Source organism: Symphalangus syndactylus, chromosome 6, assembly GCF_028878055.3.
Source record: "Symphalangus syndactylus isolate Jambi chromosome 6, NHGRI_mSymSyn1-v2.1_pri, whole genome shotgun sequence".
Classification (NCBI taxonomy): Eukaryota; Metazoa; Chordata; class Mammalia; order Primates; family Hylobatidae; genus Symphalangus; species Symphalangus syndactylus.
Window position 1 is genome coordinate 111002358 of NC_072428.2, and position 12916 is coordinate 111015273.

Below are 12916 nucleotides of genomic sequence, written 5' to 3' on the forward strand. Positions count from 1 at the left end.
CAGCAAAGCCTATAAAGCACATTTATTTAAAGACAATTGTTTTATAGAGATGTTTTGGAAACTGTTAGAAAATACAGTTTCTCTCAGAAATGAATAGAAAGAAGTCCACTTGTTTCCTGGATATTTCAAAAAAGAAGAAATCAAAAATAGAAACTAAAAATCAAAATTTTGAATGTGTTTTATCTAATAATTCTATTTCTTGGAATTTACATATTATTCTTTCTGGTCAGAGGATTGAACAATGATTATGCTAATAGTGTTACTTATTATAGTAAAAAATTGGAACCAAAATAAGTATTTTGGAAAAATAAATAATGCACATGAAACTCATTAATACATGATTAATCACATGGAAATGCTCAGAATATGAGTAAAATAAGCAAATCAGAAAACAGTTTATATGTCCCAAATCCAAATTGTGTTTTTTAATATGTGTAGAAAAATACTGAATAACTGAAATGTTAGGAATGTTATTTATTTCTGGTTGGAAAAATTATGAGTGATTACTGTTTTCCTCTTTACATTTAACTAAATATTCTATCATACATGTATGTTAATTCTACCATCAGGAAAAATACTGTTTTAGGGAAGGGCAATCCCCTATTTAAAATAAGTTTACCCTGCTAATTCTTATTAAAAAAGAAAAAAACAACAAACATTCATAGTTGAATTGATCTGGCAGTTGGATGAGGCAATACCATTATTTTCTATATTTAAGTATGCTAGTTGTGAATCACTGCTTTAGCAGACAGTCCTAAAACCTTTATCCCACACTCAGTACCTTTTCCATTCTCTCTCCACATCCCCTTTTTACTCTTTACTGTGTTCTCCTAATTCTTATAAAACTTTAGCTAAAATAGTGACAATGAAAGTGTCAGTAACATTTGCCATTATAAGTTTTCAAATCTCCTCTGGGATATGTTCTTATATTATTTCTTTAATCATTTCTCCATTCCCTTTCCTCTTTTTACTTTCTGGAACTTCTATTTGTCATGGGTTAAACCTCTTGGTTTGCTCTCTAATTTTCTTTATATCTGCTTCACTTTTAAAAAATTCATACATCATGTTTGTACATATTTATGAGGTACATGTGATATTTTGTTTCTTGCATAATATGTGCAGTAATCAAGTCAGAGTATGTAGGCTACTCAAAACCTTGAGTATTTATTATTTGTATGTGATGAAAACATTTCAAGTTCTCTCTTCTAGTTACTTGAAATATACAACACATGCTCTCTATTTTTTTATTTTTTATTTTTTTGAGACGGAGTCTAGCTCTATTGCCTAGGCTGGAGTGCAATGGCGCAATCTCGGCTCACTGAAACCTCCACCTCCCGGGTTCAAGCGCTTCTCCTGCCTCAGCCTCCTGAGAATCAGGGATTACAGGCGCACGCCACCAGACTCAGCTAATTTTTTTGTATTTTTAGTAGAGACGAGGTTTCATCATGTTGGTCAGGCTGTTCTCGAACTTCTGACCTCGTGATCCGCCCGCCTCGGCCTCCCAAAGTGCTGGGATTACAGGTATGAACCACCGCGTCCAGCCTCTATTTTTTATACTAATTTCAACTTTTATTTTAGATTCAGGAGTACATGTGTAGTTTTGTTATATGGGTATATTGTGTGATGCTGAGGTTTGGGGTATGATTTATCCTGTCACCCAGGTACTGAGCATAGTACCCAATAGTTAGCTTTTCAACCCTTGCCCCCCACTTCTCCTCTGCAAATCCCCAATTTCACTCATTGTGATCCTTACGTCCATGAGTACCCAATGTTTAGCTCCTACTTATAAGTGAGAACATGCGGTATTTGATTTTCTGTTTCTGACTTAATTCACTTAGGATAATGGCTTTAGGCTAAATTTACACAAATACCATTTATCAAGATGAAGGCCACAAAAGGCCTGAGAGGCTTGACTTGCAGAATGTCTCAGTAACTTTATTCTTGATTTTATTGACTCATTCATTCATTCATTCATTCATACATTTATTTATTCATCTATCCCTTCACTGTTTCTACAATTATTTATTAAACATATTTATTTAGCTCTACTTTAGGTGCTGGGAAGATAGCAATTAACAATACAGACAAAAATATATATTATTGAGAAGCTTAGACATTTTTGGGTAGACGGGGGAAAATAACCGCTAAGTAATAATATGATAGATGGTAAAGAGCACTAAGGAGAAAAATAAAGAAAGGAGACAAAATATTGGGGGATTGAGTTTAAGATCACCAAGAAAGTGACATTTGAGTAAGGCCTGGAAGACAGGGCGCTCCCCATGCCAGTGTCTGGGGTAAATCCACCGAGACTCAGAGGAGAGGAACAATAGGCCTACAGTAAAGGGAGAAAGTCTTGGTTGTTTGAGGAACGTAAGGAGTTCCATGGGACTGAAGTAGAGCGAATGTAGTAAGAGGTGAGGGCAGAGAGGTACCTGGAGCTGGGGAAGCTCAGCCATGGGGCCACTGGAACCATCGGGGCTTTTACTCTTGGTAAGTGGAGAGTAATTGGATGATTCTGAGCACGCAGATGACAGATGACATGAGTCCACTGGCGTTTTTACAGGATTGCCTTGATTGTTTTGTTGAAGTAAGCTATCCAGCAAGCAAAGACCAAAACAGGGAGACTAATTATTGTAATAACGTAGGTGTGAGAGGAGAGGGACGTGGGCTAGCAGAATAGCAATGGGGTGGTGAGCTGTGGCTAGATCCTGAAGACATTTTAAAGGTATAAGTGACAAATAATAATAGCTCACACTTACATCTCCTTACTGCTTGCCAGGCACCTTCCCAAGTGCTTACATGTTTATTTATGTCCATTCTTTACAGATGAGGAGACTGAGGCACAGAGAGGTTATAAAACTTGTCTAAGACCTCCTAGCTAATAAAACGACCAAGATGCAAACTCAGGCAGTCTCATTTCAATTTTATGTTTTCTTAATCATATAATAGCACCTTTTGATGTAAACATTTAGGCAAAGCACTTACAGCCTAACCTAATGAGTATTCTTAAGGAAACACAGATTCTAAATGATACATGTAGATAACTGTCACTCTATAACAGGAATAATTTGAAGCTTTATGAACCATGACTTTATTATGTAAACAACATAGATATTCAAAACAGAAGTTGGTTCAAATTTGTTGGAGATGTTGTAGAATTGTCAATAACCTTATAATGAACAAAGAGAGGACACTGGCTCAAATTAAGATTACTAATCACATTAGAGCTTTGTGATTTTAGAGCTTAATGAAAATGGTCATAAGATCTGTTATTGAAAATAAACTGCCAGGAGTCTCCCCAGTCAGCAGAATAGTAATATGAATTTAAAACTATCAGTCTGTGTGATGATAAAAGTGAAGTGAGGTCCATTATTTGTGGTAACACTAAGTTTAGTAATTGGGGCTGTATCTCACCGCAAGTAGACAGGTGCTAGTGTTTCAAAAGCAGAGAGATTGATTTCTAGCTCTAAATTGTTGTAGGATTAGCAGTCCCTAAAGCTAGGATGCTGTTCTTAGTACATAGGAGTACTGAGAACTACCAAATGGCTCTTATTTTAAAGCATCCCAGGGAATTTTCAGGTGAATTTGATGGAATGATAATTGCACTTGAGACATGGGGAGAAAACACATTTTTCTTTTGATTAGCTGGTTCTCCTAATTCCTTGTCATTGATTCTTTTCATTGTGGATGATAATGAACAGCTTTGGGAGAAGTTCTAATTTTTGTTCAAGTAAAAGCGTGAACATTTCTACAGATATGAGGAAAAGGAGCATTTCTCTAAAATGCAACATGATGTGTGTGTCACTCTTAATGTTCAGGAACAATAAAAAAAATCAATTCCTTCCCCCTCCAGTGTTTTCTTACATTTTATAACTAGTTCAAATTCAGGTGTCCACTCTCCCTAATAAATTAATAATATTATTGTAGTTTTAGTTTTTTTTATTTATAAGCACTCCATAAATGGTTATAATTAATATTATATTTTTGCTCTTATTAATAGACTGTCTGAAAAGAATATTTTACTTTTGCTTCTGACAATATGTAATAGAAACAATTTAGATGCATATTATCACAGATTAGGATTCTGAAAGGTATATTGGGATAGAAATCTTTTCTAATGCATATTCCCTTTTTCAAAACTTGATCTCATAGAAATATCCTAGGGTTTAAGTATTATTATCATTTTATCGGTGCATTATAATTCTTTTAAAGATATGAAAGGATTTGTGCTAAAGAAAAATAAGTCTGTGTATAAATATACACTCATACACATAGATGCATATTGTATATAAGGCATTCAAACCTAACACAAAATCTGTATGTATTAAAAACCATAAAAAATGATAATTTGGATGATAATGATGTGTAGGTTCATCAAGTGTAACACATGGCCCACTCTGGTGGGGGATATTAATAATGGAGGAGGCTGTGTGTGTGTCAGGGCAGGGAGTATATGAGAAATCTCTGTGTCTTCTGCTTAATTTTGCTGTGAACCCAAAACAGATGTAAGAAATAAAGTCCATTAAAAAATAATAATTGCAATGTTAAGCTGGAGAAGCTCATCATATAAAAGTCAGTTAATCCAAATTAAAACTCCTTTGATGATGTTCCACTTAATAATGATGCAAATCTTATATATTTTATGATACATGTAAAAGTAAAAATACAAAGCAGTAGGATATAGAAGAGTATTACTAGGTTTAACAATTAGAAAGTTATAATCTGTGTAATATAGTTGAGTTACTACAGCTGTATGACACATGACCCTTGAATGTTTTTACTTCTTTGTGCTGTTATTTTACTCAGTTTAACTGCTTAGTTTGGTGCTCAGTTCCAGATTAGAATAGAGGTGATGTTTCTGGTGTCACATGTCACTATGGTCATGTCATCAGTCGCACTATTAATTCTAAAGATGCACTTTGGAGGAACACAGGGAGAAGTCATTGTTTGGGGGACAGGAAAATAGAAGGCAGAAGTATAGAACAATTGTTTCCCTTGGCTTGGCTCTATTATTTTGAAGTACTTTTTTGGTTAAGAGAAGGTTAGCAATGGATCTGAGTCAGTCCATAACCTTTAATGCTACTTACCCAATGCTGATTCTCTTTCTGAATCATATTGTTAAGGATTCTATTAATTCACCAGCAACGGAATGATTTTGCCCTATTTAGGGAAAATGGCTCAATTTCATTGATTGTTGAAGCTTTTCACAGACTAATTTAGAAAGATACTTTGTGAACTTAAAAAACAAAAAACATTTCTATTACAACACTACATTGTAAAAGTCCATACGGACACCAAAGTGTGTATTAGTCCTTTCTATTAGTCTATTATGGGTTATCTATACTTTTGCAGTGCTGTTTGTTCCCTCCAGCCCTTGTTAAATTCTGAATTGAAGAATTCAGGGTTTATGAAAGCCCTTCTTTTTCTACATTTAGTTCCTGAGATTTCTTACTTTTGGATTTGAGAAATCGAGGCAACCTTAAGATCGAAAGTGTACTGCACTTACAGCCTTTTCTCAATTCTTAGTGCAAATGAATTAAATGACGTCCACTTTGATATGTTTTGGCTGTGTCCCCACCCCAATCTCATCTGGAATTACAGCTCCCATAATTCCCACGAGTTGTGGGAGGAACACAGTGGGAGATAATTGAATCATGGGCGCGGTTTCCCCCATCCTATTCTCGTGGTAGTGAATAAGTCTCACGAGATCTGATGGTTTTATAAGGGATTTTCCCTTTCACCTGGCCTTCATTCTCTCTCGCCTGCCACCGTGCAAGGTATGCTTTTCACTTTCTGCCATAATTATGAGGCCTCCCCAGCCACGTGGAACTGTGAGTCCATTAAACCTCTTATTCTTTATGAATTACCCAGTCTCGGGTATGTCTTCAGCAGCAGCATGAGAAAGGACTGATACACACTTTGGTGTCCTTGTGGACATTTACAGTGTAGTGTTTAGGAATGCCACTGGTGCAGAATCACAACAATAGGTTCTGCTGAAGCTTGGCTTCATTCATACAGGATCTGGGCTGAAGTTTGTCTTTCTTACAGCTATTATTGGGGAAAAGAAAGTTTGCTGAACACATGAACAGGGTTAATAAAGTAGCAAGGATTGGGGAAGATTTCATCGATGCACGGTTCCCAAGCGCTTTAAATGAATCAGTTTTTAGAACTGTATCTTAATGATTTGGTAAAAATCTTAGAGCAGAAGTGGAACTTAGAGACTAAAAGCTCTAAATGCTTTATTTTGCAAATGAAGAAACTGAAAAAAAAAAAAAAAAGCAAATGATGATTCTCTTAACTGCCCGAAGCAAGCTACCACCCCTATTTCCAGTTGCCTCTCTTCTCCAACTGCAGCTGGGTTATTTCTATCAAGTCATGCCAGCAGGACATAGTGGAGAAACTGCAATACTTTATTAGGTTAGAGTGTGTTAATTTGGAAGTAATCAATAATGTCTCAAAAATGAATCTGATTTTCAAGCTAATTTGTACTGATCTCTGTTGGTTTTAACAAGGTTTTTTCATATTGGGTATTAGTTTGAGGATTAAGTGGATGATGTTAGTTAATCAATTTGTAAATTCACAAGAGAAGGGAAGAGTTAAAGTTGTCTGTATCTTTTATACTCTTCAAATTCCATAATTTGAATTTATGATAATATTTAAAAAGCTGTCTAAAAACACGTTTTGGTTGAAGTTTCGTGGGTGACTGGGTTTTATATTTAGAAATAATAATGCCCTTCAGTATGAAGTGAAGAATGTTTATGAAATTTTAGAACAGGTTTAACACTGAATTGTCACTAAATGTCAAGTTATTTATGTTACTATATTTGTCTCAAGTATTTTATTTTATATTTAGCAAATATCATGGCTTCAAAATATGAAAGGGTTTTTCTTTTTTTTTTTGAGACGGAGTCTTGCTCTCTCACCCAGGCTGGAGTGCAGTGGCGCGATCTCCGCTCGCTGCAAGCTCCGCCTCCCAGGTTCACGCCATTCTCCTGCCTCAGCCTCTCCGAGTAGCTGGGAGTACAGGCGCCCGCCACTACGCCCGGCTAATTTTTTTGTATTTTTACTAGAGTCGGGGTTTCATCGTGGTCTCGATCTCCTGACCTTGTGATCCACCCGCCTCGGCCTCCCAAAGTGCTGGGATTACAAGCGTGAGCCACCGCGCCTGGCCTATGAAAGGGTTTTTCAAAAAGTGGTCCCAAGGACCACTTTCAAAGCTTCCCAGGGGCAAGTTTTAGTTTTATCAAATAAGCTACTTCAGTATTCTGGATTTGCATGTTGACTTGCAGAGATTTGAAGGTGGGGTGTGGGTGGTTTAGACAATGCATCCCATCTATACTCTCTGGATTTTTTGTGTTTGCTTGGTTTTGCTTTAGCATTGATGAATGCCTAACTCACTAGAATCTTTTTCATTCCTTTTAGGCAAATATATTACCAGCAATACAGCAACCACTTTGCAGAAAGGAAGGATTATGTCAAATAGTTAGAAGATTCCCAGGTAATCTTTCGTTTGCTTCCTTAGGCTTAAACATGTGAGCTATGCAGGCTTCCTTAGCAGACAGCAGCTAACATGGTCTCAGGTCAGCATCTGTTGCTCCTTTGTCTATCAGTTCTACAATCACAGATCCTCCACAGTTCACAACGCTTTGCCAATGAAAAGACCTAAAGTGAGGAATAACAACCGTAACACTTGTGTTCTTTTAGTTTTGCCTTCTGATTTGCCAGATGAATATATTATTCTCCTTTCTGTTTGTTTTTAAAATAATTGCTGCTTTATTTTTAAAGTAACCATTACAGTAGTTCTTAGTTATGTAACACTTGGGGGTTTTTATCAAAGTATGTATTTCTTTATATTATTCTGATCCTAAAAACATTGTTTCTCCTTTCTGGAATCCTCTCAATTTCTCTGTGTGTTAAATACAGGACACTGAATGAATAAATTCTGCGTTTTAACTATGTTAGGAATTTGGGACAAAAATTACCATCTTCAGTTTCCTCATAGGTTCCCAGAGTAGAAAAAGCATCAGAAGGTATATGAGCCCTCAGAGATGAAATAAGCCCTCATAGAAAAAATGATAGCCTACTTTAAAAGCCATCAGTGAAAGGGTTCCTCAAATTTCTTGTTTAAAACACATTTAATGTTTAATAGTTTATGTCCCCAGAAAATTCCTTACTGCATAATTAAAACTTAGATCTACATAGCTTTAATTTTGTTTTGTGTTGATTTGTCTCCTAGTTGAATCAGGAAACAAATAATCTATCTTAATCCATCAGCTCTCCCATTGGGGTTTCTGCTCCCACTCCAAACATAAACCACACTGGCATGTTCCACTGTAAAGACTACAGTCATCGACTGGTATTTACTGAGAATTAAAATAAAATAATAAATCTCAATTCAACTTTCAATTTAAGATACATATCTAAATAGCTATGTAAATTTGGTTCTGTAGTTATTGTTTTATATGACAATTATAACTGACTACATAAGCTGAGTGTTTTTTTGTTTTTGTAAACTCTAGCTGGAGAGTTTTTCAGTATATGAAAAAAGTAATGTTTTGAGGAGAAGCAAATAAAATAATTATTTTCATTAATACAATATTAAAATATCCAGAAATTCTTTAGAAAAGGCAATCTGAAGAAATTATTTTTACTTTTGACCAGAACCTACACATTTTAAAGTGTGTTTTTCTTTGTTGCTATTTACATTTCAGAATGGTTGATTCAGAACATTGTTTCTTTAGCTTTGTACTTAACAGAATAAAATCATAGAAATGAAAGGCTGTTTATGGTCAGAAATAGATTACCAGTTTTTTAAAAAGTTCCCCAAGCAATTCTTATATAAGTTTATATTTTACATTTGCTTCTGTAAAACTAAGAAGTATTTTCTATCTTCTTTTGCTTCAAACATTTTTTTATTCTTGAGAACATCTAAGTTCTAGGCATCTGTTATTTCTTTCTACACTCTGTCTAGTGCGTTAATTTTGTATTTATCTCTGTGACTAACAAGATAGTTTCACAGAATGCACAGCTTTTTAAATGGAATTATTTCTACCATCATGTTATCTTTCTCTAGATGAAAATAATTTTCTTACACGTGTAGCTTTAAAGAAATGTCTGCAGCATTATTTTCTGACCTAAGTTTTATGAATAGTAGCTTTCGTTGTAGACTGTTGGTATAAATATATCATGTATAATAAATTCAATATTCACAAAATTAAAATTTTATTTGTTATGAATACTGAATATTTAATATTGAATACAGATTAGGTAGTGACATGTCAGTACCTAAATATAGAGTATGATTATAAAGGTATAATAGTAAAACTAAACATAATACTATATAATCCAGACATTATATCAAAAGCCAAAACGTCCTGTGTAATTTTAAGCTGTGTTTCATTTGAAGATTGACAAAACACAAATTTTGAAACCAGAGATTTTAGCTCTGCCACCTATTCTCTGTGTGACTTCAGGGGTTTTTGTTTTTTTTTTTTTTTTTTTTGAGACGGAGTCTTGCTCTGTTGCCCAGGCTGGAGTGCAGTGACGCGATCTCAGCTCACTACAAGCTCCGCCTCCCAGGTTCACGCCATTCTCCTGCCTCAGCCTCCTGAGTAGCTGGGACTACAGGCGCCCGCCACCATGCCCGGCTAATTTTTTGTATTTTCAGTAGAGACGGGGTTTCACTGTGTTAGCCAGGATGGTCTTGATCTCCTGACCTCGTGATCTGCCTGCCTCAGCCTCCCAAAGTGCTGGATTTACAGGAGTGAGCCACTGCGCCCGGCCTGTTTTTTGTTTTTTTAATCCACAAAGTGGGGTTAAGAACACCCCTTTCATAGGTTTAATTTTAAAAGTCAGGCAGATTGTATATGTGTGTATATATAAATTAATTTGAAGAATAAAACATATTACACATTATTCCTAACACATAATGTCCAAATAATGGTAACTGGATTACCCTGGATTTGAAAAATCAAGCAGGCAAAAATCTAGAGGCAAAAGGCCTCAGAATACTTAATATTTTGTCCCTTTATGTGATAAATTATCACTAAGATTTTATCTTTGGGTCAAAAACTGTGAAGGGTTTGAGATCTTACCCCCTGTCGCAAGCTTACAGGTCAACCTGCCTCAGTTTCATGGTTATTGGTAGAAGACATGAGATGCCTAGGTCAGAGACCAATGACTTTTTTATTTATAGCAATAATGGTAAGCCAACTATCAGCACATGTACCAGTTCACTGAAGCCTGTTGGCCCTCTGTATCTGTGGGTTCCACATCTCTGGATTCAACCAACCATGGATAGAAGTATTAGGAAAAATAATCTCACAAAGTTCCCAAAAGCAAAACTTGAATTTGCTGCATGTTGAGTATTACATTGAATCCATAGGAATGAAGTGATATGCAGGCATTGTGTTAGGTATTATAAGTAATCGAAAGATGACTTAAAATATACAGGAGAATTGCATAGATTGTATGCAAATACGACATCATTTTATATCAGGAACTTGAGCACCCATGGATTTTAGTATCCATGGCTGGGGGGCGGCAGGGGATGGGGTGCAGTCCTAGAACCAATCAACTATACTTAGTGGTTTGCATTTTTTTTTATACTTTAAGTTTTAGGGTACATGTGCACAACGTGCAGGTTTGTTACATATGTATACATGTGACATGTTGGTGTGCTATACCCATTAAGTCGTCGTTTTAACATTAGGTATATCTCCTAATGCTATCCCTCACCCTTCCCCACACCCCACAACAGGCCCTGGTGTGTGATGTTCCCCTTCCTGTGTCCATGTGTTCTCATTGTTCAATTCCTACCTATGAGTGAGAACATGCGGTGTTTTTTTTTTGTCCTTGTGATAGTTTGCTGAGAATGATGGTTTCCAGCTTCATCCATGTCCCTACAAAGGACATGAACTCATCATTTTTTATGGCTGCATAGTATTCCATGGTGTATATGTGCCACATTTTCTTAATCCAGTCTATCATTGTTGGACATTTGGCTTGGTTCCAAGTCTTTGCTATTGTGAATAGTGCTGCAATAAACATACGTGTGCATGTGTCTTTATAGCAGCATGATTTATAATCCTTTGGGTATATACCCAGTAATGGGATGGCTGGGTCAAATGGTATTTCTAGTTCTAGATCCCTGAGGAATCGCCACACTGACTTCCACAATGGTTGAACTAGTTTACAGTCCCACCAACAGTGTAAAAGTGTTCCTGTTTCTCCACATCCTCTCCAGCACCTGTTGTTTCCTGACTTTTTAATGATGGCCATTCTAACTGGTGTGAGATGGTATCTCATTGTGGTTTTGATTTGCATTTCTCTGATGGCCAGTGATGATGAGCATTTTTTCATGGGTCTTTTGGCTGCATGAATGTCTTCTTTTGAGAAGTGTCTGTTCATATCCTTCACCCACTTTTTGATGGGGTTGTTTGTTTTTTTCTTGTAAATTTGTTTGAGTTCATTGTAGATTCTGGATATTAGCCCTTTGTCAGATGAGTAGGTTGCAAAAATTTTCTCCCATTCTGTAGGTTGCCTGTTCACTCTGATGGTAGTTTCTTTTGCTGTGTAGAAGCTCTTTAGTTTAATTAGATCTCATTTGTCAATTTTGGCTTTTGTTGCTATTGCTTTTGGTGTTTTAGACATGAAGTCCTTGCCCATGCCTATGTCCTGAATGGTATTGCCTAGGTTTTCTTCTAGGGTTTTTATGGTTTTAGGTCTACCACGTAAGTCTTTAATCCATCTTGAATTAATTTCTGTATAAGGTGTAAGGAAGGGATCTAGTTTCAGCTTTCTATATATGGCTAGCCAGTTTTCCCAGCAGCATTTATTAAATAGGGAATCCTTTCCCCATTTCTTGTTTTTGTCGGGATTGTCAAAGATCAGATAGTTGTAGATATGCGGCATTATTTCTGAGGGCTCTGTTCTGTTCCATTGGTCTATATCTCTGTTTTGGTACCAGTACCATGCTGTTTTGGTTACTGTAGCCTTGCAGTATAGTTTGAAGTCAAGTAGTGTGATGCCTCCAGCTTTATTCTTTTGGCTTAGGATTGACTTGGCAATGTGGGCTCTTTTTTGGTTCCATATGAACTTTAAAGTAGTTTTTTCCAATTCTGTGAAGAAAGTCATTGGTAGCTTGATGGGGATGGCATTGAATCTATAAATTACCTTGGGCAGTATGGCCATTTTCACGATGTTGATTCTTCCTACCCATGAGCATGAAATGTTCTTCCATTTGTTTGTATCCTCTTTTATTTCATTGAGCAGTGGTTTGTAGTTCTCCTTGAAGAGGTCCTTCACATCCCTTGTAAGTTGGATTCCTAGGTATTTTATTCTCTTTGAAGCAATTGTGAATGGGAGTTCACTCATGATTTGGCTGTTTGTCTGTTATTAGTAGTTTGCATTTCAAGAGAGCAACCCAGAGCTTAGGAAGTTTGAATCTTTAATAATGAGCAGTGAGTATGCCTACCCTTTGCCCCAGAGAGAGACATTAAATTTGTTATAGTAGACAAAAAAATAAACGTTCCTTTGCTCTGGAGTAAGGCACCATCTCTATTTTTCAAGGCTTTCCACTATATAAATATCTTTGAAAAGCTAGTTCAGAACAAATGTGCTCAGTGCCTCTGTTTGCAAAATGTGCAGAAATATGAAAGATAGAGCAGTGTCTCCAACAATTTCAGCGAGGAATACCTAACAAGTCCTAGCTCTGAGGCTTAGTCATTGTATAATTCTGAGGAAGACTTAAAACTTACTTGTACTTCAGTTTTCTTATCTCTAAAAATACAAAGTTTGGCAATGATCAATAATGCTGAAATCCCATAATTCTGCTGTGACTTTTCCCCATATAGACTTGTCACAGACTTTATATTCAGTAGTAGGTAGAGACAGGAATGCTAAGAAAGGAGAGATG

The 12916-nt window shown here is 36.2% G+C and overlaps 1 protein-coding gene across 1 annotated transcript in view; it reads left to right on the forward strand.

Annotated features, from left to right (window-relative positions):
• The window catches only part of CPED1 (cadherin like and PC-esterase domain containing 1), a 314315-nt gene that overhangs the window by 68304 nt on the left and 233095 nt on the right, over positions 1–12916 (forward strand). The window contains exon 5 of the mRNA XM_055283806.1: positions 7423–7498. Within this exon, the coding sequence (XP_055139781.1) occupies positions 7423–7498 (76 nt within the window). The remainder of the gene's footprint in view (positions 1–7422; positions 7499–12916) is intronic.